The 27,584-nt window shown below is 47.1% G+C and overlaps 1 protein-coding gene across 6 annotated transcripts in view; it reads right to left on the bottom strand.

Moving 5' to 3' along the window:
* TCF7 (transcription factor 7) overlaps positions 1-26,578 on the bottom strand; it is a 74,019-nt gene extending 47,441 nt beyond the window's left edge. For 2 of the 6 annotated variants that reach the window (XM_037396456.1, XM_037396457.1), the window contains exons 1-3: positions 26,121-26,578; positions 25,965-26,031; positions 25,489-25,598 (exon numbers count right to left, since the gene is read on the bottom strand). In XM_037396456.1, the coding sequence (XP_037252353.1) occupies positions 25,489-25,598; positions 25,965-26,031; positions 26,121-26,312 (369 nt within the window). In that variant the 5' untranslated portion in view covers positions 26,313-26,578. The remainder of the gene's footprint in view (positions 1-25,488; positions 25,599-25,964; positions 26,032-26,120) is intronic. The other 4 variants (XM_037396452.1, XM_037396454.1, XM_037396453.1 and 1 more) reach the window with 3 other exon arrangements.
* Positions 26,579-27,584: the final 1,006 nt, after the last annotated feature.

Raw genomic sequence — 27,584 nt, 5'->3', positions numbered from 1 at the left:
CGCTCCCTGTGAGTAATGAGCATTATACCCTGCCGACTCATCCATTACTCACGAGTAAATCCATGCGTGGTGGCTTGGAAATGAAACATAAGAGGGTTTTTTATATAAATATCTATCTAAACATGTTGCTGAGACTATTAGCTAGACTGAAAAGGAAAGTACTGTGCAAGACCACATTAGCACACATTTGCTGGGATGGCACAGGAGTTACTCCTGCTGTTTCCAAGGAGTGGCCCACTGCTCAATGGTGGATGGTTTCCAGGCATTTCCACTCCTACCTGTGATTACAGCAGCTCAAGTTTCTCCCCTCCCTCTCTCCAGGTATGATTTTGGGTGACCCAGCAGTAACCTGGATCTCCACAACTGGTGGTGGCCCCAGCACTTGTGGAAAACACCACCCGTGCTCTCTCCATCTGATAGCAGAGCTGACTCCCTCTCCTTTCTAGCTGATTTTACCCATCCTCTTTGCAGGGGAAAATCCAAATCTCTGTGAACCTGTTGTTTGTGGGAGCAGGAGAGTAGAGACCAATACCCAGCAGCTCTCAGCAAGCCCTGCTCATCATTTAAGAAGCAGAGTTTTAAAAAATACATCAGAGTAACAACATTTTGCTCCTTTTCTGCTCTCTCCTGATCCAAGGAGAACGTGTTACGTCTTAACCAAACGCACCGACGGGCAGAGTGATGCAGCCCAGTGAATCACCCTAAATAGCACACTAAGTCCTTACAGCCAAAACGATGAACCCAACAGCCATTTCTGCTGTGTATGGAAGTTGGGACATTCCACATGCATGAAACACAGAGGCTGAAACAGTTGATAGAAAACAGTCCTTTCCATAAAGCTGATCAAGAATATGCTAAACTACAAAGCAGGGCAACAGGCAGTGCTGTGGAAACGGCAGAACCCCAGTGCAGTACCCGAGGATGCTGCTGTCCTTGGGCACCAACTTCATGCGTTCCTCTGGGAGTTTGGTACTTGGGACGCTGGTGTCACTGGATTCCTGTTTCATAACATTCCCTGTTTCATAAGCACCACTGTGCTGCTGCACCTCCTCCCTTCACGTGTGCTCTACCTGGTGTCATCACACCAGGAATGGGAAAATGGAGAGGACAGAGTGACCTGGGGAGGCACCTGGAGAGCAAGGGCTCATCACTAGGTGGTACAGAGATGCAGGAGAAAGATGCACTGGAGACTCAGTCCTCTGCCCCAGGAAGAAGCGAATAAATACCCCCACTGTGACCCTGGCCTATACCTTCCCCCAAGGGGGGAATTACTCCAAGGACTGGGGAAATCCCACAGCATCACCAGATTTTCTGGGAAGGTTGGAGGACAAAAAAGGCACCTGCCTCCTTTCGAGTCTCTAAAACTTCCGAGGCCTCTCTGCCAGTGGAACATCAATGAAATAATATGAAGTGATTTGTGGGATTTGGATAATTTTATGTAGAGGTATTTCAAAAAAGCAGGATCACCACCACCCAGAAGCAGTGTGAGTCAAAGGTACATCTGAAATCCTCTTCAACTGCAGAAGAGGTGCTCTTAACAAAGTGAGGTGGTTAAAAGGAAATAAATTTACAGTTGCTGTCCAAAAGAACGCAGTTAACTCTTTTTTTAATTCAGGTGGGTGAGCATCAGTAAATGGTTCCAAAAAATGCCCGCATTGGGTGCCATGGTTGTCAGCTTGTGATTTCATGATGCAATTCCAAGACTGAAATTAAATGGCTGGTTTTTAATGTTAGTCATGCAACCTTTCTCTGGGATCTGAATGTCAAGCTGGGTCAAGCTCTCTCCTTCCTCCACACGGTCACCATTCTGAGGAATATATAGGTCAAATTCTACGCAGACACTCCTGTAAAGCTATTATTTCAAATTATATGTCAATTATGTACGTTGAATTTAGCAACTCTTCCTTTTAAATGCAAGCTTGCTTGAGGACTTTAAAACTCTTGGTATCTGCAGTAAAATATTTTGCTTTGCAGTTGCTGCCCTGAATCCAGACGGGACCAGCAGGCAATGGAAGCTGTCTTCTTCAAGGAGCCTTTGAAATCAGATGGTCTGAAAAACTCAGAAAATCTCAGCACCACAATTACTCCTAACACAAAGAGGGAGGCAGAGAACTGAATGGCCAGAAAAAGTAATGATGTTTGCAACCTAAAGGAAGAGAGATGTTGATTCAGGGCTTTCTACCTCTTTAGCAAGAACCTTTGCCTTCAACAATGCAGAAAAACTGTACAGCGGCAAAGGCGATGCTCACAGTCACATAGGTGGAGCTGGGGAGGCTGGATTAGAGTTAGGATCTAAAGAAAACATTAAAGAATCATACTCCTTGTTTTGCATAGAGCAGTACACATGAAAAAAATCCTAAAGCACAGAAATAAGCATAATTCATTTTCTTTCACCTAATCTGCAAAGAGACCTGGATAGCATTACAAACACTGCAAACCAAAAATGTAAGAAGCCCAGTGCAGCCAGTGATTTAGTCAATTAAATGAAGAAATTCAAGCAGAATGAGATGAAGATGAAAGAGAATTTCTGTGTGACACTGTTTGGAGTCATTTTGCAGGCCTTTGCAGCATCGTGTACTGGTTGGCTCCAACCGTATGACATGAGATTTTACCATTTCTGTATTTTTCCTTCATAAACTAGAGATTATAGATTTGTGGGGTAATTAACTAGAACTAATTCTCTTTTATTGTTGAAGCACAATACTGACAAAATGACAGAAATCTGTGATCGATCAAGCAAGAAAAAACTCATTTGAAATGTGGACAGTCAAACTGGGCAGGGGGAAAGGTGCCCCTGACTTTCCAAAGCAAGATTTCATTTAGGCTGATGGTCTCACTGCCCTACACTTACGAGCGCAGCAGATTGCAGGCCCCTGGTGAATCTGGAGAATGCACCGTAAGCCCTGCCAGCTCCCAGACCACATGAATCATGCCTTAGGATTTTCAAATGCAAAACATGCAAGAAAAATGATCCCTTTTGATACCACGGAGGTCCTAAACTGTCTTTGGGACTGGGATTTTGCTTTCACTACTCTGTCTGTGGATGAAGTCCCCTCACAAGTGCCAGTTTGCAAGGTCTGGAAGAGCCTTGGCCCTTTGCAGTGATAAGGTGCACCAGGGTTATCACCTGGGAACGTTTCGGACACATAATGATAAAGAAAACGACAACGGCACTCGGAGTAGGTTTTCTCTACATCTGTCAGAGGTGGAGGTGTTGGGCATGTGAGCAAGTGGAGAATTCAGGAGCTAATCTAGCAAAGAAAAGGAAGTTTGACAGGCTTTGAGGTAAAGCTGGTTAAAGTAATGGCAATGGTGCCGAGGTAAAATAACCAAAGATACGAACCCCAAATCACCCTCACCTCTGTTTAATCAACTGTATTGAAAGAGGCTGAGAAAAAAACTTATACTTCACTCTGTTAAAAATACACATTTTTTGAGTCTAGATCGCTGGCAACACATCACTGGAAATGTTGCATCCTACAGGGAGCTGACCTGCTGGGATATCCTCCAGCTGATCATAAATTTTAAAATTTTGTGAATACCTAGGTGTGCTCAAGAAAGGCGTATGAGTGGTTGCTCTTGAGATTCAACAGGACTGATGCAGCAGAGACCTCTGAGTACCCAGTCAACAAAGCTTTTACGTATCAAACCAAAACTATTTACAAATTAAATCCTTGATCTTGCATGTATAAATCTGACACTTGCAAATATATACAAGTAATTTTATGCACAAATTGTTAGGCTGGTTTCGACGAGACCATCCATATATGTGAAATCATTTACCTACATGAGCATCTGCAGGTCCGAGCCTTACACACGGAGAAGACTTTGGGCACGCTGTCCACAGAAGAGGCAGTAACCACCCAGTTAGCAACACAAGGCATTTATGGCCATAAATCTTCAGTGTCAATGCAAATCGGACAGGACCTGAGGTTTTAATAACTAATTGTTGTTATTATAACTAATAAGCTTGTGCTGCTTGGGCTCTGGTACTCTCTCCGTGGGACCCTTACGCACCGATGGTGAAGCTGCACCAGTTCAGACCTCTCCTGTAGACAGGTTGTGCAGTGTGAGCCACAACTTGTACCACAAGCTTATCTCAGATAGCCTGTATTCATTATTTAAGAGAATTACAGAACTGAAAAGGGATTAAACCAATAAAATACGCAGACATTAAACAGCCGTCTTTAGAATTTTATCTAAAAACCTACACTATTTTTAGAGAATGGTACCCTTTGTGATGAGCATGTTAACTGTGGTATGGAAAGGAGTGAGGAATTATATCTCTGAATTGTATTAGAGAATTACATTCCCCACCATATAAATCTGTAGGCTAGAAAAAAACACCATAAAAATATGATCTTGGATCCCCTGGGAGTCTTACACAAGGGCACATCCTATCTGGCAGTAAGTTTCTTGAGAGTCTGAGGACACAGCTCTTTTGGGGAAGAATTCATAAGTGACAATAATAGCCAAAAAGTAGGAAGAGCTGCTGCTGGAGAAAAAGAGCAAAAGTGGATCACAGAAACCAGGGGAAAAACACGGAATCCCGGGATAATGAAAGCTTCAGGGCTTTCCCAGCTGCTGACAGTACACAGACCGTGCCCATGTCAGCTCACACCAGCTGAACATCCAGCCCTAGCTGCAAAGGTAGGGAGGCATCCAAGGATGTCACATTCCACCTTCGAAGCTAAAGAAAACAGATTACCCACCAGCACAGAGATAATTTTTGCCACTAGCGTGTTTTGCAAGTGTGGGACACAGCACTCCCAGCCTCTGCCTTTACTTGTCGCTTTGTGTGCACAGCAGCAGATCCAATTCTTTCCTGATGAGATAAAGCACTTCTGCGCAGCACTTGTAGTAAAGGCACATTGTAAATGCAGGGCTCTAATTTATTTATGTACATTAGAAACTAGCTAATTTGCACTAGTGACTAGATACCCTATTGGAGGTTTTCATATTTTATGAATCAGCAAGCGAGCTAATGAACAAACAATTAAGGAGTGAACAAAGAAATGTAGTTTGTTCTTTACTTTTAGTGAGCCCTAATAATATATTATATTGGTGCATACATTTGGTTTGAGTGATGCAGTCTAGACAGTAACCCACACCATGCGCTAAGGTATTTTAGAAAAGAAGTGAAATGTCTGCGCAGGGTGCGATAATGAGAAGGGAGGTAGGGCTGCTGAGCGCCAGTGTGTGAACTAAGTGCCGGTGGGCGAGAGCAACAGGCAGGCAGGGAACTTCTGTCTGATGGGATGAGCAGACGCCAAAAAAAGAGGAATGCTGCCTTGAAAGGTCTGGGTTTGTATCCTTAAATACAGCTGTGGGTCAACAAACATGCAGCGGCTATTTGCATAGAGAAAATCAATATATTTAGAGGTAGAAATTAAAGCCATTTGCGCAAGGTGTTGTTGCACTGCCATGGGTGAGCGCGGATGCTGCCGTTGGCTGATGATGTGCAAGGTGGTGGGAGGGCTGCAACTCTCAGCTCCCAGAGAAGAGGCGAAGGGAGGTGCTCCGGCAGCGCATCCCCCCTGCTTTCAGACCAGCCTGGTCCTCTCCACCCCCGCAGGAAGCGTGGCACATCTGCACCCCACCGTGCACCCTGCGGCCAAGGCACCTTGCCTTCCGGTAGGGTGCTATGGACGTGCAGGCTTCACACGGGGTGGGCTCGGCAGCTCCGGGGCAGCTGGCGATGGGGCAGCCCGGCCACCCCAACCCTGCTGCTGAAAACCGGGGCCACGGCTGCGTGCCGGCGGCTCTGCTCTGCTGCCAGCTCCTGCCACCGAAATACCCTTCCAGCAAACAAGCCCAGCAGCTCCACTAGCTACCAGCAGCTACAGCTTGCTGGCTTTTTTTAGGCCAGCTATAAAGCTGGTAAACACTTGGACTCGTCTGACAAAACAGTCGAGCAGGAGGAAATGGGGTGTGTGCAGAAATACTCTATTACATATTGTAATGGCAGACATTAATTCAATGTTAATAACACTTTGCACTTTTCAATCACATATTCTAAAACCCTTTAGATAGGTGGGGAAGCATTTGGCTGATGATTACTGGGCAGAGCCCAAAGCTGTATTCTTCCCTGAGGCACGAGGAGATGAAGTGACTTGTCAAGAGTGGCAGAGCTGGGAAGAGAATCTACATCTACCCATTTCCAGACCTACATTCCCATCTAGTTGCCAGAAAGAGGAGTTAATTTAAATATTACCGTTTGCTGACCTACTTACAACGCCACCATCAAAACTTGGAAGCCGTGATCAAGCCTATTCCCCTCTATACTTGGGCTTTTTTAGGATAACACTATCTTTGAAGTACGCCTTTCAGCTGCATTAAACAGATGGATCATTATTATTTGCTCCACTTTCTTAACGAGTCCCTGTATGCTGCGATTCAGCCGCCGCAGACTTTGGATAGACTCTAGCTCAGCCTCGCAACCCTGAAAAACGCCTTCCCAGCGCAGCGATTGCTCGCTGTTACTATCGCCCTATGGCCATCGTCACACCTTGCCAGGGAGCCAGCCGTACCTAAAGACGCAGCGCCTGCGCAGAGAGCAGAAAGTCTGCAGCCGTGCCTGTACCTGCTCCTGTTTGTCCTCTTGCCTGCGGTTTTCTTCCTAAACAACCTTCTCCTTCCTCAGCCAGCCCATCTTCGGTATTTAGTAGGCCACTTCGTCATCTTTTATTGTCAGCCTTCCTCCCCTTCACCAAAACCCCAACCCCTTTCCTGCTTGCAGAGAGAACTACAGGCATAAACTGAACGTCAACAACCACAGCATGCAACGTGAAAGACAAGTTCAAAACACACGCCGTCTCCTTCCCAGTGGCCAGCATCACCCATCACGTCTCCCCTCCTGCGGTTTCTCGGGTCCTGATCCCGGCAGCCGGCCGGGCGTCCCAGTGCCGGGCAAATCAAAACCACGCCGGAGGTTCAAGCCACTGCACTAGATTAAAAAGCTGATAGTGAAAATTTGCAGTAAGAGGACAGAGGAAATGGTCAGCGCTGTGCCCAGTTTTGAGGGCTGACCAGTGCTTCCTAAGGAGGTCACATCATGTGGAGGGGAAATCAGTGTTGTCTGAGCCGCTATGGCCGAGCTGGCACGAAGAGCCTTGCCAGGTACGGTCACCCCAGCCATGCTCCGCTCGTCCCACACACTGCCCGGAAAGCCGACTGCGGAGCCACCTACAGCCGTGGAACCGTGAAATCCTGATTTTAATCCCCCAGGAGGATTCCGCCCTAACAGAAACGCCATCCCCCAGACTCTGTGTTTCTCTCCCTGTGCTTGCCTGGGTGGCTAGGAGCCGTTAGGCATCCTCAGCCTGGCCGTAACCTCCCTCTATACAAACTGTTTACAGACATTTAATCGAGGTGCACCAGGTGTGGATGCGGTTACCGACTTTGAGACTGTTTACCTCATCCTCCTTTCTCATCACATTGTCACAGACTGTATATAAAAATCAGATAACAATGGTACTTCAGTCACAGCCAGCTCAGCCTCTGCACACTCAAATCACACATGCACTGGAGGACGCGGTGCATGTACAACCCTCGCAGCAAACCACACACGAGCTGGTGCAATCAAGTATCTGTCTTATCTCATTTTTTGCTGAAGTAAATTACACTAAATTTTTTTTTTTTTACCCTTTTCAAAGCTAATACACAAATGACAGGATGTTGTTGAAGGAAAATATGAGCTTTCATAAGCTATTATTATTAGCACATGTGCACCTCTCTGCTGCTTTGATCTTACTGTAGGTTTGTGTTTATTCCTCCTGACTCTGTACTGGCTGAACTCAAACCCGATGTCTGCTCCGATAGAGATCACGAACAATTAAAGTTGGATTTGTTAGCCACAACATCGTGGAGCCAGACCTATGGGATAATTACAAGGGTGACATTCGTCCCAATACACTATATATAGTTTTCCCAAAGTCTCTCAGCCGTGACAAGGTGTTTGCTGTAAAACGGAAGGGTGGTAATGTGTACTGAATAAGCGCTCTTTGATATTTCTCATGTGAGTTAGAGCATGTTCAGGTTTTGTTTGCAGCGGAACTGTGCTTCTTCCATTGTTTTCCCAGCAGAAGAAAACCACCCACCAAACAATGTTCAAAAAAGCCACTACAAGCTGCTTTAAAAATGGTGTGAAGGATTTGCAGCCATCTCAGCTGGTTTCAGTGACCAAAATAAGTTTATCTACATTATTATACATAGGGTTTTTACTTCTGCTGGTAGTGCAGAGTCAATCCCATTGCTGAAAAGTAATTCCCAGGGTGTTTCTGCTTTGGTCATGAGAGGAATAGTTTGCTGAGCTCCAATCAATTACCTGTCCACAACCTCACCGAAGGCAGGGGAGTTGTACAGACAATACTCAGGGCATGATTTGGTGGTGATGCACAAAAAGGAAAAACTAACTTGGCTCTCAGTCTCTGGACTAAACGTGCAAGCAATCAGAAACAAGCAAGTGGCTTCTCAGTGAGCAAATATGATGCTATTATAAATAAAGTTCTGGAGAGTCCAGTACCTGGCAGGATTTATTTCTGTTTGGTGCTGTACAGGCTTGTAAGAGCAGAGCCCTTGAGCTGTAAAGCCAGGTGAAAACAACCCCTTTTAATACGGTAAATGGAGGGAATGAGTTGAAGGGAATAAAGTAACAGGAGTGGGAAAAGTGATTCTATCAACGGGCTTCATGCACAATTAGACAATAATTTAGACAGCCTGTGTGCAAAGCCCAGCCATGCTCTAACACATCAACAAGCCACGGAAGGCAGCACGCAGGGATGAAACACTGCGGTGGTGGGAGACTCACATCTGGAGGGGGCACTTGTCCCTCTGTCCTCCCCTGCACCTGCTGCTGCTTCACCCTGTGAGCCCCAGCTCCCCCTCCTTTGTCCCCACGGGGCAAATGGACACGCATTAAAAATATCCCTGCAAAATGGGAAGTGTGTTTCAGAAGCCCTGCTCAGCTCATTGACCTCAGAAGTGCCCCAGCAGCATCTGTGCCACGCTGGTGGCACGTGAGGGCTCATGCAGAGTGATGCCACCGAAGTCTCCGTGAATGCCACCAGGTTTGGAGGTGACACACAAGGTGGCTTACAGCGTTGGCACAGGTCCACTGCAAAACCAGATGGTATTTGTATTGAAGGGCGATGGGAGGCTGTGCAACAGGAGCATCGGGGAGGCTGGAAAGAGCTATGTGAAAAATATATCGGGGAAAAAAAGTACACCAGGGAAAGAAAAGATGTTTTTGATGAATGTTTTTGTGAAAATTCTGAGCTGGTGAAAAATGTTAGCTATTCAACAAACAGAGTGTAAAACTACAACTGAATCAACCGAGCACGGGCAGTTTTTGAAAAATACCAAATACAAGAAGTTTGCAGAACTCTGAAAATTTCCTGTCAGCCCTAACGACTGTGGAAAGGGAACTGGGAATGGCAGCAATCACAGGAGACTGCGGCTGCCAGCACTGCTGAGTGATATTCACATCAATGTCCTGCCAACAATACCATTACTGGATTATCAGGGTGGATTAAGCCTTTAGCCAATTACCCCGACTGGTAAATTGTAGATTGTCTAGACTTTTTCATGTTCAACAATATGCATGAAGTTTCTCTTTATCGCTACAGCATCACACGATGCTCTTGTGGGATGTAATCCTGCGCTTCCCCAGGAGGTTCAGGTGAGCCATGCCTGCAGCTCTGGGTTGACTTAGTGTGGCCCTGCGCACAGACAGATTTATTTCAGACAGGATTCTCATAAATTCAGAATGACTTCCAAATTTCTTGACTAGGAGATCAAAGAGGCAAGCATTTGCTTCATGCCATCTGTGGAGCTGCTCAACAGGGCAACGCAGTCTGGGGAGGGGGGGAGGAGAAGGGAAAAAAGAAAGTCTTGGAGATTATGCCCTCAAAAACAAGCTCAAATGCCACCCTCACATTAAAAAGCACTGGTTGGCAGTAACAATTAATTTCTTAACTGAAACCCGCCCAACTGTGTCCAAGTGTTTTAATTTGCCTATTGCTACAATATGCAAGGAGCTGGCAGTAATGGATTTGCAATTAAAACTAAAACTGGCAAAGAAATCGCAAAGCTGGCAAAAGAGCTAATCTGCAAGCCGTGATCACAAGATTACAAAGTGTTTATGCACATGCTAATTACCCAAGTACATCGTTGAGAATGACTTGTAGGAGAGAACACTGGGCTTGCGTGATCTAAATCCCTGGATCCGCATGGCCAGCCAAGCCAGCATCCTACCTACTTCCCACAGCTCCTGAGAGCTGGGGAACAAATGGGGAATCACCGCAGTCCCTGGGTGGAAGCAGGGAGAGGGACAAGGGACAGGCAGGCAGGGTTCCCCAAGTGCCACCCGGCATGGCAGCTGGGGAAGGACAGCAATCGCCTCTCAAGCAGGTAAATGACAGCAGTCACTGGGAGCCATGTCCTCACCTGGAAGATGGAGCCCATCGGTGTGAAATTAAAATCACCCTGAATAAACTAGCATCCAGTTATTCACCCTATTTACTTTCATCCTGCTGTATCTTGGCTCTAAAAATAGTTATTGCAGCAGGACCCTGGAGATCGGCAGCTTGCACAGCACACGGCCCGGCACACCAGCCACCGCGGGCAAACAGGCACCTACCGCCATGAAGGGAGCACGAAACCTTGACAAATTACCTGCGAAGGACAGGATGGGAAGGGGAAAGGACTTAAAAGTGATCAAACACCCATGCAAATAGCTCATAACAGAAAGTGACAGTGGTCAGGGGCACCATGAAGAGCAATTTTGAACCACAGGAGAGAATTTCAAGGAGAAAACAGACTGGAATAGTAGTCCCAGTATAAAAGGCTGCTGAGAAAACTGAGATTCTTTAATATATAGGATTAAGGATTGCCAGTATCCTCAGGGAGGAAATGCAAATGGGGTTCAGACCATTTTTTCCATAAAAATTAGGAAGGAGAAAGAATAGACTTTGAAGTTCAACATGTTAGTAAATGAAAGCAACAGCAAAGGAGACACAAAAAGAAAGCAGGCCCCGGACGCCTAGAATTATGTCTTAAACACTTGGTACTGAAAGACAGAACCTGAGGTGATGAGGAGACTTCCCTTCATGCCATGTAGAGATCCCAGAAAATCTCCAGATTAGAAACTGCCTGAGAAAAAAAGTATTGCACAACAAAGGTAGGACAGAGTACAGCATTCAAATGGGATTCTTTGTGCCTTATTCAGCCAGCCTGGGATGATGAGGCTGCGAGGAGCACAGCCCTGAAGGCCTGGTGCATGCGCCAGGCTGTCCTCCTGGATGCATGGAGCAGGGAAAGAATTTCTGGACAGTGCTCTTTGCTCTATGAAACGGTGGTTGGAGCTGGTGAAGAAGGAGGTGGCAGCTAATGGACATCTACGGAGAAGTCAAGAAATCCAGCGTGAACCTCTACAGAGATTTGCAGCTTCGGCGGCGCCGTCAGGGCTGGTCATTCCCAACACCCGCATGAAAGCCGGACGGTTAGTCCAGGCTGCACAGAGGTGGTGGAAGGACCAGAAAGACATTGTAAGGATGCACAGCAATAGTCACTGCTGGGTCTGGCAGATGGATGGATGGTCTTTGTGGTGACTTCTCAGAGGTATCAACAGCCTTGCTCGATTCTGGTAGCTGGCTGAGGTGGGAAATTTGTATTTGGCTGATGGTCATTCCAACCTGTGTACTCGGGTAAGACAATTACAGAGTGAGTTCAACCCATCATTACCGGTGGCCATGGAATGCCATGTGTCAGGAAATGGCATCTGACCATCACCGATGCAGATAAGCGTTACAGAGTTAATCAGTGCTATGGAAAGGGTAGTTGAAGGGAGCTCCCAAACTTGGCCTGGAGATTAATTTATTCATCCCTACCTGTAATGTGCTGTCAAGCATTTAATGATGTGTCCAGCTATTGGGGTAACTGAGTGAAATTCAGGAGTCCATGGCATAGCAGAGATGATACACCATGATAAAAAGGAGATGATATAATGTTGGGTCCTTCAGACTATAAACTCTACCAGTCTACAGCTGTTCCTTGCTCAAAGTGAGATGTGTGGACTGTAGGAATTTAAAGAATATAACACAACCACAAAATCTTTTGTTAGTTTGTTGGTTTTTTTTTTTAATACATTTGGGAGAAATTTTTCCTTTCATCCAGAGATTTGGTTGGCTTCTCTGTACTCCTTAGCCAGCATCTAAGCCAGGCTCTGCTGCTGGGGTCTGCCATCCTGCCTTTTGCAAGGAAAGCCCCAGATACAAGATGTTGCCTATTTAAAGTCATCTACAAACCAGTTTAATAAAAGCTGACTGCATCTGCTTCCATGTTATTAGTTCTGCCCCAAAACTCTGTTCCTGGCAACATAATGTTCCATGCTAATGAGCCAAATCTTCCCCTCCCATGGCAGTACTCCTAAACCTCCACACCATTCAGTTCACAAAGTTACCACCCTGTTTTTCCCTCGGGGGAGGGAAGGATTGCAGCTGCAGAGGGGGTTCTTCAAATAATATGAAGGCCAAAGATCTGTGGGAAAATCTGCTCTCAGACAAATAGCACTTGGGGGCATCTGCAGAGAGAACCAGCCCCTCTTTACTTCTGTCTGGGTCCCACGTCCTTCTGGCAGCAGAGTTTTTTATGAACCAGGCTGCCATTAATCCCCTGCCAGTTCCTACACCCTACCATCCTCTGTGGGTAGACAGCACAGAGTGGGAGATAATGCTGCAGGGAAGTGGTATTTACTTCAGCTGGATTTTGTGGCTTCGTAGGAGAGTTTCTACTTGGGGCAGTTATTTCTCACCCGCTCCCGCTGCAAGAAGGAGGGATTTGGTGTAGACTAGGATGACTTTTCTCAGCTCTTTTTCCAATGAATTTTCACCCATTCTTGCCACTTTTCTCCCTGCAGCACTGAGCACAAGATAAACAGTGATTCGAAGTTATCGCACCGTAGTGATGCTGCTCAGATTAAAGAGAAATCAGATAACTCTCATTACCTAACTGAAACTCACTGCTAGACTTTTATAGAGAAACAATAATGTCTGAGAGCTGGAGGAGTCTCCGCTCCAGCAGACACCCCCCCCCAGCACCCCAGGTGAGCTGGGGGTGCTGCACCATGGCTCTCCTGCCCGGCTGCCCCCACACCTGGGATGGGGAGATGCCTGGGGTGCCTGCAATGCAGAGATGCGCAGGATGCAGAGATGCCCGGGGTGCCTGCGATGGAGGGATGCCCGGGATGCAGGGATGCACAGAGCACAAGGCAGAGCCCCAGCCACCGTGACCACACGTGGTTTTGGCATCCACACACACACCTGGAGCCTCCAGTTAGGAGAATTTAGGCTTAGAAGTTGACACGGGCACAATTGATGGCTTTAATATTTTACAAATGGATGAGTTAGCAAAACGGTCGTCTCTGCCCTGTCATGCCGAGTTTCCTTGTGTTTCTAAAAGTTGGACTGAACTCATCTGACCGCCTCCTCTAATGCTTTCTGTTATAAACCTTTCTGCACCACATGCGACAGCAGCATCTCCTGGAAAAGATTTCATTCACTTTTGACTTCGCCTCAAGCCATTAACTGACAAACTGGCAGCTAACTACTGTTAACAAATGATTTCCTAGAGATTACTGTTTAAGTGAAAAAGGTTCCAAGATAAATAGACTCATTCTTCATGACAAGGAATTTGAATTATGCATCCAGGGGTTTGGTACATGTGTCCAAAAACTATGCTGTGCAACAGTGGAGGTTGTTCTCATCAGCATATTACAAGTCAGTAAATAAGAAATGACATTTTGTCCTCAGTGTAGTAGCGCAGTTTGGTGCAGCATGTCTATTTGAGACAACGTGTTGGACCGTCCGACCATCGTTCCCATCCAACTAATGCCACTGTATGAAATTACCATTTGGGCTGAAAAGGCGATTTGTTTTTAAAGCGAGAAAGGATGCCAATCGCCTTGAAGGAGTTGTGGTTTTAGGGCCACCTGCACTTTGCTAAAAGATTATGAAATTGCAATTTGTTTAATATCTTGAAGTAAATGGTCTAATAAGCAGCACAGCTTACTTTTTTTGGCTAGTCCTTCTCTGATCGTTTCTGAAACACCCCCTCTCGCAGCAGCCTGTGCTGGATTTTTCGGGTTTTTTTCCAGTATTAGTGTGGCTTTCCCTGCAGTGCTCTCCAAACGTGGCTTATACATGAAATGATAAAGCTTCAAAACGCTCCTGGGGGAAACTGAGTCACAGAAAAACAAGCTCCTGGGGGACTGGGAGCAGAAGCTGGGATAAAACCACGCTTCCTCCACTGCAGCCCTCCACGGCAGTTACAAGACTATCCGGTTCCTCTGCTATAAAACTTGGTAACATGCCTCACTTCTTACCTGATTTTGAGAACATCCTGTGTTAACACATAAACAACTGGCGCTACTAATGCCTATTTTGTTGGCTATTTACATGCGTCTGCCACGGCACCTGGTGCTCTCCAGTAAGAGGATCGCTCGGCTCTGTATCAAACGAACTCCCGGGGCGCAGGGAGGAGAGAGGCAGCTCCCACCCACGGCAAACAGCAACATACCCGCCCGGGAGTCTGACATTTACCATGGCACTGGTTTTAGAAGAGAATTTGGATGAAGCTTGATGCTTCTGGATATGGGAGCTGATCTTTCAGGGATTCACTGCAGCCTGCCTCATCCCCCAGTATGCATTTATATGCAGATCCACGTACCAGATCAGTACAAACGGTATATTGTAATTCTAAAACATTGTATTTTGCGAAGTTTAAATATACACATGTAGTTATATACTATTTCCAGTAAATGCCAGTAACCAAGCAACTGGCACTAACATACTAAGTAATTTTCTGTTGTCTTGAGTGAAGAATTTAAATTTTCTCTACAACAGCTCTTGTGTTCAAGTGCTGCCAGAAGTCCCAGCCAGCACACATTTGGTGTTTTCACCTGAATTCTGCTCTTAGCAGGAAAAGCGGAGTTCACCAGATTAGTAAAAATCTTACATTGCCAGATATAACCCTGGTTTTATCCATTACATTAATTATGGAGAACACAAAAGGGCTTAGGCATGATGTTAAATTCAAGGCAGAAGTAGTAAGAACTTTTTAGCTTTTTCTGAACAGCAGTATCTGTTGTATTATACAGAGCACATATGCTAACATGAGCCAAAATTTCTTAGCGCTTAGTTGGAAATATATCCTTACATTACTGCCGAGTGCGTGTAGGAATGAATGCATTTTCTCTATGATGTTTAGTTAAAATTATCGCATTGTCAAGGTGTTCCCGTGTTCCCCGGTCCAGCTGTTTTAGGGAGCTAAATCTGCAACAGCAAACACGCTTCTCTCATGTAATTTTACAGCATTTCATTCTCCAAAGTCGCAACAACTTTGCAAGAATTCAACCCATTGATCTGAACACTTGAGAGCCTGTTTCCATTGCAAAAGGACGCCAGATCTGGACAAGGGACAAGAGCCGCCCTTACACTAAAACTAAAGCCGGAGAGCAACTGTAAGTCTGGCAGTAAATCACTCTGAGCTGCACTGCTTGAAGAGTTTGTGTCCTGCCCCATCACAACCACAGCTACATCTGATTTGAATGAAACTTCAGACTGAATGATTTTCATGCCAGCTATTTAAGAAGCAATGTCATTTTCTTCAACACCCTATTATTTCACTCGCTATCTCCAAAGATTTTGCTCCAATTCCCAAAGCAAACTTATTTTGAGGAAATAAGACAGTTTCCAACTGGCTTTAGAGGGGCCACACACAGGCTTAAACCGCAACCTGCAGACATCCATCCTCACGTCTGAAGGTGTACATCTCCAGCATCACCAGCTCTACTTAGAAAAATGCAGGCAGAGATCAGCACTGAAGATTCAAACGTCTTTTAGAAAACCATCCCTATAGTAATGATTTCAAACAAATAACAAGCTAAAACTGAAACACAACAGCAATAAAATAAAATCTGATGAGCTCTTCAAAAAGATCTCGCGCGATATCAGTTGGCAGGACTCTGTTGTCTGTCCCAGAGCTATGGCAGTTTATCCCAGCCAGGGCTTTGCTGCAAACACACCAAAGCCAGGAGGCTGCATCCTTTCGTACTTCAAAACAAAAGCCAAGTTCTGATCGCTGGGACGAGGAAGAAAATTTTTTGTTGTGGATACATTACTGTATAATTACTGCAGATTTCATGTACTTTCTTTTGAATACCACAACAGATACAAGGGCTGGGTAGACGTGGCAGCTCTTTGTGTTATCTAATGCTCTAGGTTTACATATTGACAGTTAGCCCTCCAAAATATCAGGGATGTGTGTGTCTATTGAAGGAAAAAGAAAATATTCCCGTTGATAGAAGACAGCAAAATTACAACTGATACTGTCAACCGCTGTCATACTGACAGCAAGGAAAGAGTTTCACATAAAACTAAAAAAAAATAATTACCCATTTTCTCAATAAAATCAGGGTTAGAAACATGGGGATAAGATCAGACAGGAACACCACTGTGCAAGGGACTATTCATGGGACCAGAACGTGGAAAATTCCATAAAGCACAAATGTTGCTAAGAATATTCAAAAGTCAAAGCTTTCTGTGGGTGTGCATGCATAGAGATGTCAACACAACTATTTCATGATCACCGAAATTGCTACTAGCCTGCATCCTCTCTGAACGGCTATTTTTAGGACCCAGCCTTTCATGTGGTATAATGATGTGGATTTTACAAGAGCATTTATAATGTGTTTCATATGGTGTACAGTCCTGGAGAAATTGCTTTGTATCAGAGAAAGTTAAACAAAAAGGTTTGGGTCTTTTTTTTTTAAAAAAAAAAATTCTTATTTTATATTATTGCTTCTGTTTTGGATTTACGTTTACTATGCATATTTTAATTTATCCTATGTGACAGCACTGGCTGTCCCAAAGGAATACTAAGCACAGCACGATGTGATCCCGCAAAACGTCACCTGGATTTCTGAATCCGCACATCCCTTTGGACGGTCAGATTTCAAAGCTGGCAATGCCACACTCCGTAAGTTATAGCAGGAAGCCAAAGCTCAAAGGCCGAATTTCGACCTCGGGTATGCTGGTGTCAGGGGTTGTGCACTGTCTCCCACGTTAGAATCGGCCTTTCTTCTTTTAGGGCAAAGTCAGACAAAGCGAGGTTTGTCGGAGATGACAGCTCCTCCTCACTATCTCCGCTCCCGCGCCAGTAACTCCAGGGCTGCGGCACATAACGAGAACCAACTCATCAGCCTCTCTGTGCTAAGAACAACAAATTTTCATGTGGTAGATCTTACGATGGTTTATTTCCTAAACATGAAAGCAACCTCCACAGTGCCATCTCCTCACAGTTAGAATAAAAATTCCACATTTCTGATCCTTTCTGAGCAGTGTGCTGGGGAAGAGTATTTCCCCAGCACTTCTTCCACAAGCGTGTTTATAATTGCATCCCCCTGGTGCCAAGTCAAGCGTGCCTTATGATCTCGGGCTTTCACATTTTACTTTTGTGTATGTCTCATCAGAGGAGAACCTCTGTTTATGCTCGTGTATGCTATTCCTCAGAGCAAACCACAGCAGAAAACAAATTCAACATACAGCATACAAGTTGAATCAGTTAAAAAAAAAAAAAAAAAGTCTTTTTTTGTTCAATCCATGATTACTGTGTAGCTCTTCAAGGCAGGCATGTACTTTGTATATTATAGTTCCAGATTCTCAATGGAACAAAGGAGATACTGTTGAGACTTTTTTTTTTTTTGCCTATCATTTAATCAAATGTAAAGTTGTTATAACCGGAGGGGAAAAGTGCTCTAGATTCTAGTATCCAGCTTTACTTTGGTTTCAAAAACTTACCACAGCATTGTTGAGTTTATTGTTTTGTTTAACAAAATACTAATTTTGGGACCCCATGAAACACAATGAACCAGATTCTTTTTGCAGCTGAGCTGGGTTTAGCACAGACACAGCGGATGGGAGAGAAGCAGTGGTTTAAAGCCACCTTGGTGACCCCTTGCCCAGCACCTCCAGCCAGCAGGATGCTCTGGATGGGTACTGCTAATTCTGTCAGGCTTTACTAACCCTCCTCATCCTCAGTATTGACCACTTCACAGAGGCAGTGGTGGTGGAATAGTCCTTCATAACTTTGGGAATGGTCACTATAAAGACCCAAAGACAAAAAAATTCAGAGAAAGCATCACAGGATGGAGCAGTGATAAATTCTCTGTAATGAGGTAAAGGTGAGAGAGCTCTTTGTCCGAGATCATTGGGAGGTGACCAAGAAAAAGATCCTGCCATAATCAAGACTCAGAGGCGTACATTGTTGCAATCTGTTCCTTTAAGAAATGAAGTAGGTGGGTTTGTGAGCCAGCAGCATGTGCTGAACTGGCAGTCCCACGATGAGAACGAAGACCTCAGATGACATTCACAGAGGGTTTGGTACAGACTTTGCAGGTTCCCAGGACATCTCATCATTCACACCATGAAACACTCGCCCTGCCTGGGGGCTGGAGGGAGCCATGCCCTCCCGGACAGGCTGCTGGACAAACTGGCAGACGGAACAGGCATTTGGCCTTTACTGATTCAGCTGGATTAAAACTGGAAAGTAGGAAATGAACAGCTCTGTATCCTGTTACCAACCCTCTGAGTCACCCGTCCTCCTACCAAACCTTTGTTTCATCCTCCAGACACAGAGGCTAATGAGCAAGTATCGTGTTATAGCTTATTTTTTAAAGGGAGATTTGGAAGAATAGCACATGAAAAAGTCTGGGGGGGGGGGGAACTCACACATCCCAGCTTGGCACCAGCCTGGGATTTGGTCAGGCTGAGCAGCTTTCCCTGCCACAGTGGCTCTGCAAAGAGTTCAGGAAGCAACTTGTACCTACCCTCCTATTTCTGTGCCCTCCACCCACCATTGGTAAATGATGAGGTAAGAGCATGTATACATCAGGCTGGGAGAGATGCTGATGTAAGCCATCTTCTGGCACCACGAGCAGTGAGCTGGAGTGGCAAAGGCACGGGAAACCAAGGAAGTGAGCAGCAAACAAGAAGAGAGGCGTTAGGTGATGGCTGCAGGCAGCCCATCAGTGGGGTGGGATGGAGAGAAGCTCCCGCAGTGGCAATGCCCTCTCCAAGAGGACGGTGCTGGGGATGTCTGGCATCTAGTCCCTCTTCACATCAATGCAACAGGCAGAAGACAATCCTTGAGGATTTCTTGAGGAATTTGTGGCTCACACATGGTGCAGGAAATTTTAGTAACTGAACAGCAGCACATGCTTATCTGCCCTGTCCAGCACAGCCTCCCCGTGAGCATACAGGATGCTCACAGATGCACAAGGTCCTTCCTTCACCTTCTCTATGGTAAATTAGTGAGGGGGATCAAAGGCCAACCCATACAGAATGATGACTAAATCTGGCCTTGCTTAACCACTCCTGGCCAAAGGGCTGACAAAGAACTACAGGTGTGAAATTAATGGCAAGCTGTAGATGTTTCCTCAAAACAGTTGATGTTTCTCAGCACTTGATTGTGCTCTACCAATGACCATCCTATCATGTATACACAGACACACGCAGACCGGACCAGATCGCAATCTTAGGCATGCAGCTCACACCACTCGTATCCTGAAAACCTGATTCACTTGCAGATCACGCTACAGATAGCGAGGGATCCAGCCTGTGATTAGGATCTGGCTCTTCACAGATTGTCTACGAGAGCAGGCAAGAGAGTCATCCCTACGGAGCTGGCAATGTCTGTTTAGTCACAGGAACACGTGTTGTTACTTGGTACCTTGGAACAGCAAACGCCAGCACACCTGACTGTACGGATTTGTCAGAGTTCCCACCTGAATGCAGGAATGTAATAGTTATGGCAGGAGAGGGACTGCAAGCTGTGAGGCGACACATGAGCGTGTTGCAGAGCTCCTCGCTGCCTCCTCACCACTCCTTGCTCCTCTCAGTTAAAGCCTTGGATACCAGACTAGCTCTGTTCTTTCATCTTGGACATGTCGTGTGCTGCTCACCCCCAAATCACTTTGTTCTTCAAGAGTTAAAATTCCAAATATATTAATCATTAACATGGATGAGCTTTGGGAGCTTGGGTTGATGTTCGGTTTTTGCTTTTCTCTCCAAATTCTCAACTGGTTGAGCTAATAACTTTTCACAAACAGCAACAGTTGGAAGCTTGCAGGAACAGTGCCTTTATCATACATATCTCGTACCAACTCCCCATCAACAAAGCATCCCGTGCTTGGGAAGCCAGTTCCAGGGTAGCCTGCAAAGGAATCCCAGTGGGACAGTAGATATCGTTGGACCATCTGAATCACGTGCACACTCATTCACATGCATGGATTTACATAAAACTTGCTTTTGTTTCCCTGTGACATTTTTCTCTTTTTTTCATTCCAAACAATTTTAAAAATAAGGTTATATTAGACCACACACAGGCAGTGCTGTATCATGTCACTGCTTCTTAAGCAGAACTCTCTAATTTATTTCAAAGGGAAGTTCTGCTTCAAAATTGAGGGTGTGATATGAACTCAGAAATTAACACAAGAATTTTCCTTGGGGGGGAACCAAGGCTGAATCAGACATGCAATAAATGACCTCGGAAGCCCTGTGCCTTGGTACATCCACCTATCCAACATTATGTTTTAATATAAAAAATTATTTTCACCATTATCCTATTTCAAGCCAGGTAGAAGAGCTGGAAGAAGTGGATTCGCTCTTGTCAGGAGGGAACAAATTACTCATCTGTCTGCCTGCCAGGACATCCATCAGCAGCCACCGCACTCCTAACGCTTTCTGCCAGGAACGTAACAATTTATGGGGACAGAGTACTGTCCTGGTGAGGTCCCATAGCACAAGCCCTTCTGCCAGGGAACCTGGCTGGGATGCTGCTGGTGATGCTGCTCTCCCACAGCAGCAGGCACTGCTGGGAACGCACAGAGCCACTGCTCACTTGCAGCTGCCCTCCCTCCACGCACAACATCTGGAGGGAGATGCAGCAGCACAGCAACAAATCCCATCACATGGCAACTCCAGGGAGTTTTCCCACTGGTTTCAACAGGATCAGAACTCGACGGAGGAAAAAGCAACACTAAACTACTGCCCTGACAGTGCAAGCTAGGACAGAAAGACCTCTAAACAGAAGCAGCTGAGCTGCAGATTTCCTTCCACCAACTGCTGCGGGGGCAACAGCCTCCTCCCGCAAAGGGATGGAGCAGCCTTCGGGGAAGGGGGCTGCAGCAGAAGTAGCCGTGTCCCAGGGCTCAGCTGCTGCTGCTTCAGCTTCTGTCCGGTGAAAGGCAGCAGGAGACTTTCAGCTCCATGCTTTTTGACCTCATATTAGACATTTGGGACCTGTGGCCCCAGGCCAGCAGTAAAAGCACTTTCATCCTGCCCTGCCCAAGGGGATATTTCGAACTCTCTGAACAGGAACCAAGCCCAAGGAGCCTGGCCAACCACAGGGACCAGGCTCTGAACACCAGCATTATTTGCTAGCCCTGCTGTCTCATTCAGGGACCTCAAATGTGCGGAGCTTGGGAACGTACCACCACCCTCCTGCTCCTATGTGAGCTCTGGTTAGACAACTCAATAATTAAGAAAATGAGGTAGTGTCTGTTTTCCCAAGAAATAGAGGCTCTTGAACCTCTGTTTCTCCCACAGACAGAAAGTCCAGCACCTCAGCTTTATACGTAGAACATTCTAATTCTGCCTTCAGACAGCTCACACGCTCACTACACGCACCAGAGGTGTGCCGAAGGTGCAGAGAGCTCTCCCTGGGGCTCTCACATCGACTGGGGTGGGGAGAGCTTGTGCCTTACACACAGCACAGCTCATTCCCCTATTTTATAAACCTATTTACAAAAGGAACGTAAAGGAACTTGTAAGTGCTCCTTCTACCATTTAACTACCACATGGTACAAGACATAACAATGTTCAGAAAACCCCCTCGGGTCTAAACTCAATTATACAACTGTAGCAAGAAAAATATTTTAATCTGATCAAAGTGTTAACATGTTTGACCATGTCTGACCTCTAATGTTTGTAACCACCTAAAAGGCTGATGTTCTTACTAAGGATGTACCTTAATTTGATTTAAAGTCATTTGTACTATTTAAAAAAGGATATAGTTTTATGATTTTATATTTCATTTAGAAAAACAGTTCCTCAACTTGTTACTGTTCTGTGGAAGTTTCTTGCTGATTTTTAACCAGCAAATCCCAAATACCCCACCTTGGGAAAAGCCAGGAGAGTCAAAGCACAGTCATGAACCACCACGCATGTGACACCTGAGAGCCGGGTGAGAAACGGCTCTCCTGGTGCAAAACTTCGTGATTTCAGAGGCATGTACAGTCTGCGCCGAGATGCTCTTAACACACTTGACAGAGTGTGCCTGGCCAGCCGACGGGGGTTCACGGCACACTTCCAAAACGCGAGACACCCGGGCTCAGCCTTGTCCCCAGCTCCAGGAGAGCCTCTGCCTACATGCCCCGGCCACCCCCAGCCCTCCTTTCTCTCTTTGATAGCTCACCTGCCAGTCCAGGCTACTTGTGCATGCTCAAACCAGCATCACTCCCGCTGAATTAGCCTAAAGCGGTGTTTGCCACCTGCAGCAGAGGTGGGCCACCCAGCCAAACGCCCAGGATCTGTCTGCTGCGGGGGGGCTCTTGCCACATCCTGCTGTTTGTGGGGGACATCAGCTATGCTTGGCGCTGCTGATGATGTCAGGTACCCAGACATGTTCAGTGCATTGCTCTGGAGCGACATTAGAGCATGTAAATAACACAAGTGGGTGTGCTTTGGTTAAAAAAAAAAAAAAAAAAAAGACAATTTTAGTGGGGAGATATGGGGAGCGTAGCAGGATGCTGGGGTGAGCAGCGTAACAGTTAGCGGGCTACAACCACCTTGAGGGAGACAAAACAGAAGTGATGCTGCTGAGAAAATAAGAAAGGAAAAAGGAAAGCAACACACCGGTAACGACACACCCACCCAAGCAGGCGCTCCGGGCTGGCTCCAGCACTGCTCGCAGCACCCTGCCGGGGTTCGGAAGGAGCCCACAGAAGAAAAAAAAATGTGGTTTTACGGAGCATCGCAGGGTGGGGGTTCAACCTGCAGCCTAAGTGCTGGCTGCCCTTTGGCTCTCAGGCAGCTGTATTTTATTTTCCAATCAGGTAAATATAAAGCCCTGAGAGCTTGCCAAAGCACTCCTGGGTTAATTTTTTAAGTTGTTTTTTTTTTTTTTAAGATTCTGAAATTAATCTTAGCTGCAAACAACTGTTTCCAGGAAGCCTCATTAACCAAAATACAATCTCCACTATCAAGTGCACACATGACTGTGATACACAATCCCATTCACTCACACAACCCTCCTCTCCAAGTCTACTTGTGCTAAAGTGTTAATTAAACACACTTTTATGGATGGTTAAGTATCTGCAATCTTCGGTCACAGATCTGACCTCAGTTATTGGAAGCAGCCACCAGATTATAGCCCGCACTTTATGTAACATACACAATAGCAATAAATCTATATGAGAGCAATACATAATTGACTGTGATAACCTTTGCATAGTCAATATAAATACAAGACAAAATTGCCCAGAACCATATATTGGAACAGCTATGGTACCAACTTGAAAAGCCAAAAGGCCAGCGTTTATCTGCTGAAGTCTGTTCAGCAAGAATTTTTTTAGCTGAAAGCATCAAATCAGCTTTTTAAGTCACACAACATAAACCACCACAGGTTCTGAACAGGCCTAAGTAAAGCTGGTTGAGGCAGCGGATGATCTCTGTGGCTGTCAAGAGGCTGGGATCGTTCCTTCCCTGCTACTTAAGTTTTCTCCCCTTTGAGTTCTGCACAGTCTATTTACTCCTGTCTGTTGCTCCAACAGTAATCACTTGGTTTTTATTACATTATCAAGGGGAAAGGTGATTCACAAACCACCATCTACTTTTTAGCTTAATTGCTAATTAATAGACCATTGCACTTTGCTGCCCATCTAATAAGGGTTTAAGATTAAAAGAAATACTTCTACTACAACAAATAGTTGCTGGGCTAACGGAAGTCTGAACTTAGACAGATTCTATACCAGGGAGCAACCTAAATGCGTTTAAACAGAGACAAATTTAATACGATTTAAAATTTATAAGGAAGAGAATAGCTTAGTATTTTAGGAGGGCGAGGGGGATACCTGGTACCTGGACAAAGGGAGGCAAGGTGTGAAGAAACAGAAGGAATGCGTGTTTGGGTTACAACAACATACACTGGCCCTGCCTTGCAAGCGCATCTTTTCTTGCTGTAAACTGAAGGAAGACTTCAAAATGTAGGGACAGATCCTCAGTATCTGCAAACTGACTTCAGCAAAGTTACAAGAGTCTGCAGCCGGGGAAATCAGCTCCTCCGAGAAGGGCTGTGCCGGGGTACGGGCAGGCTCACGGAGGGACCTGCCTCCTCCTGCCGCCCAGGCCAGCGGCATCGGGCAGGAGGGTACGACACCGATTCCCATGGACAATATTTCATCACACTTTGAGTTCGATATCCCACAATCCATCGATTTTTCACAACACCAGCTTAACATCCTACCCCTCCAGTGAACAAATGACTGAAATTAAGGACAGTATGATATATTCTTTTAAACCTTATCCCTTTAAAGGCTAAAAGTTTAAACTGAGATAAACAAAATTATGTTCTTGTTCTCATTCACGGACTGCAAATGCAGAACAACATTTGAAATGAATGCAGCAATGCCGGCTCCCCAGGAGCGATATGAGCACTGTCTGTCTGCTGCAATGTCATCACATTATTTTCTGAAGTTCTGATAGAGATGGTAATGGGAAAAGATGGCTTTAGTAGAGAAGCCTTTAGTTTAATTGTTCAGATAGTAAAACTTATAAGCATTAGAATATACACAATTACTAAAGCTGATTTGACCTGAGAGGGGAAAACTTTACAGAAAGAAAATGGGAATAGTCATCCAGCAGCATTAAGCCTTTTCCTGAAAACCTCTATTTCCATTTCAGAAGCACAACATCCACTTTCTGGGCCATCATCCCCAACACAGCCCTAACCGAAGGCAGGCCATTTTACAAGCAGATTAACGCCGAACTGAAGTTAAGCTGCAGGACACGTCCCTGAACGCAAACGCCAGAAGCTGCTCCCCTCCAAAGCCCGTGACCCAGAAAAAGGAAGGGGCATTCTTACAGGAAGCGTTAGGATTTGGTTGCTGGAGGAGTGAAGGCGAACCTAGAGGATGGGGAGACTGGAAAGGCACTCCTCCAGCAAACTGGGAGCGAAGCAGGCACTGGTGCCGAGCATCTTTCTCCCTTCCCACTCCTCCCTTGGCTTGGACAGAAGAGCGCCCGGGCATTTTAGAATCCAGGCTGCAATTTGTCAGGGGAAAAAAGCATGTGTAGGTGCCTGCACGATAACTGCAACATACTTCAGCAGTGAGAAAGGCCATGAAACTTCTCAGTAAGGAGGGGGTGAACTCACCAGAGGTGACATAGATCCATTTGGCAGATAAGGATCTGAGAGCATTAGGAAAGGGTAGCCAGAATACGCAGATCCTTTATACATCCCTGGGTCCTGATGCTTCATACCTGCTAAAATCAAAAGTTCCCCATCAAGAGTTGCCCTACGACAGGTGATTCCTCTGCCTGTCGGGGGGCCCGAAGAGGCTGCTGGGTGTTTCGGGAGTCTCTTTGCCCCATGCTCCTCAGAGCGGGTGCTGGGCGGTGCGGGGTCTTCACGGCAGGGGGGCACTGGGAAGCTCGGCTGCCGGCATCGGCAGCCTTCCCGGGAGGGCTGCTGTGGCAGCCAGGCCGGCATCCCTCCCTGCGGGGGGGAAGGGGGGGGGCAGGGGGGTTCACTCACCCCGGGGACACTCACCGCTTGGCCGGGGCAGGCCAGCAGGCACCGGGGATGAGGGGCAGGGGACGGGACACACACACACACACAGAGCGACTAACCATCATCCATGTGGTCCGGGAGCTTCTCCTGATACACCCGCTGCGGATCCTGCGCCCGCCGGATGGCCTGCACGGGGGGAGAGAGACGGGCAGCGCGGGGTGGCGGGGCGGGGGGCGCGGGGGGGGCGGGGGGGCGGCCGGGGCGGCCGGGCTCACCTCGGCATCGGCGGCGGCCGGGCTGCCGCTTCCCTCCGACTCGTTCACCAGCGAGGACTTGAGGTCGGCCAGGTCGCGCTCCGTGAAGGCGTTCTCGGGGATCTTCTCCTCCTGCTCGCCCTCGTCCTTGAAGGCCAGCATCTCGTCCGTGGCCCCCAGGTCGTCCCCGCCGCCGCTGCCCAGCTGCGGCATTTTCCTCCCGCCGCTCCCTCCCGAGCCGCGCAGCAACTTTCCCGGCGAGTATTGTTCTCCGCCGCCCGGATCAAGCCCTTCGCAATTATATATATATTTTTTCTCCCTCAATTTTTTTTTCCTCTTGAAAAAAATAAATTTGCTGCCTCTTGAAATTTTTCTTTGCGAAGTTTTTTTTGCTCCTTTACTTTTTAACTTTTAAACTTTTTCCCGTAATTCTGTCTCCCCTTTTCCAAATTCCTTTTAAATCCTTCCTTAAAAAAAAAAAAAAATGTTTTTCCTTCTTAAACGTCCCCCCCCCTCCCCTCCCCTCCCTCCCTCCCTCCCGGTGGCTCGCGGGGGGCTCGGCAGGCTGCGGGCGGGCAGTCGCGGGATGCCGGGCTCCACGGGCCCCCCCGGGCCGCCGCCGCCGCCCCCCCCGCCCCGCTCCGAGCCCCGGAAAGTTTCCCTGGGAGCAGCGGGCGCCGGCGGCAGCCAAAGGCACGAAGCGCCCGGTGCCTGTGTGCGAGCGCGGCGGCGCGGCGGCCAAGGGCTGCCGACATCAAAGCGCCGCCGGGTGATTGGCAGCTGCGGGGAGGGGCCGGGGGCGGGCGCACACGCACATGCACACACACACACGCACACACACACACGCACATACACGCACACAGAGAACACGCACATGCACACGCGCGCGCGCGCACACACACACACAGGGCACACGCACTCCGCCGCCAAGTGCCGGCCTTAAAAGCACCGCCAGCACGCCACGGTCCCCGTCCCCCCTCTGCCGCCGCGCTGTAGGGGGGGGACTCCTTCCCGGCGGTTGGTGGCCCGAGGGTGGGCAGCTGGGGCAGGAGGGGGGAGTGTGTCGGTGCAGCCCCCCGGCTGTGCGCGCACATCTGCACACATACGTGTATGCACACGCGTCTCTGCCTGCGCAGCTGTGGCCACACCTGTGCCCACGCGTGCACACACCTGCATGCGCTCACACACCTGTGCCCAGATATGTACATGCACATCTGTGCATGCACACACCTGCGCGTGCATGCACACACCTGTGTGCACACTCAGCTGCACACCACGCAGCTGTGAGCACACTCAGCTGTGCACACACACCTGTGTGCACGCCTATCTGCACACACCTGTGCGCACACATTTGTGCACATACTCAGCTGCACACACATCCACAAGCCCACATCTGCACTTGCATGTCTGTAGGTGCTCATTTGCACACACAGGGCTGCATGCATGCATCTTCCCACATGCCCACATATAGCTCTGTGTGCACAC

Source organism: Falco rusticolus, chromosome 8, assembly GCF_015220075.1.
Source record: "Falco rusticolus isolate bFalRus1 chromosome 8, bFalRus1.pri, whole genome shotgun sequence".
In the NCBI taxonomy this organism is placed as follows: Eukaryota; Metazoa; Chordata; class Aves; order Falconiformes; family Falconidae; genus Falco; species Falco rusticolus.
The sequence above is the reverse complement of the archived record's forward strand: the minus strand, read 5'-3'. Positions and strand labels throughout refer to the sequence as shown.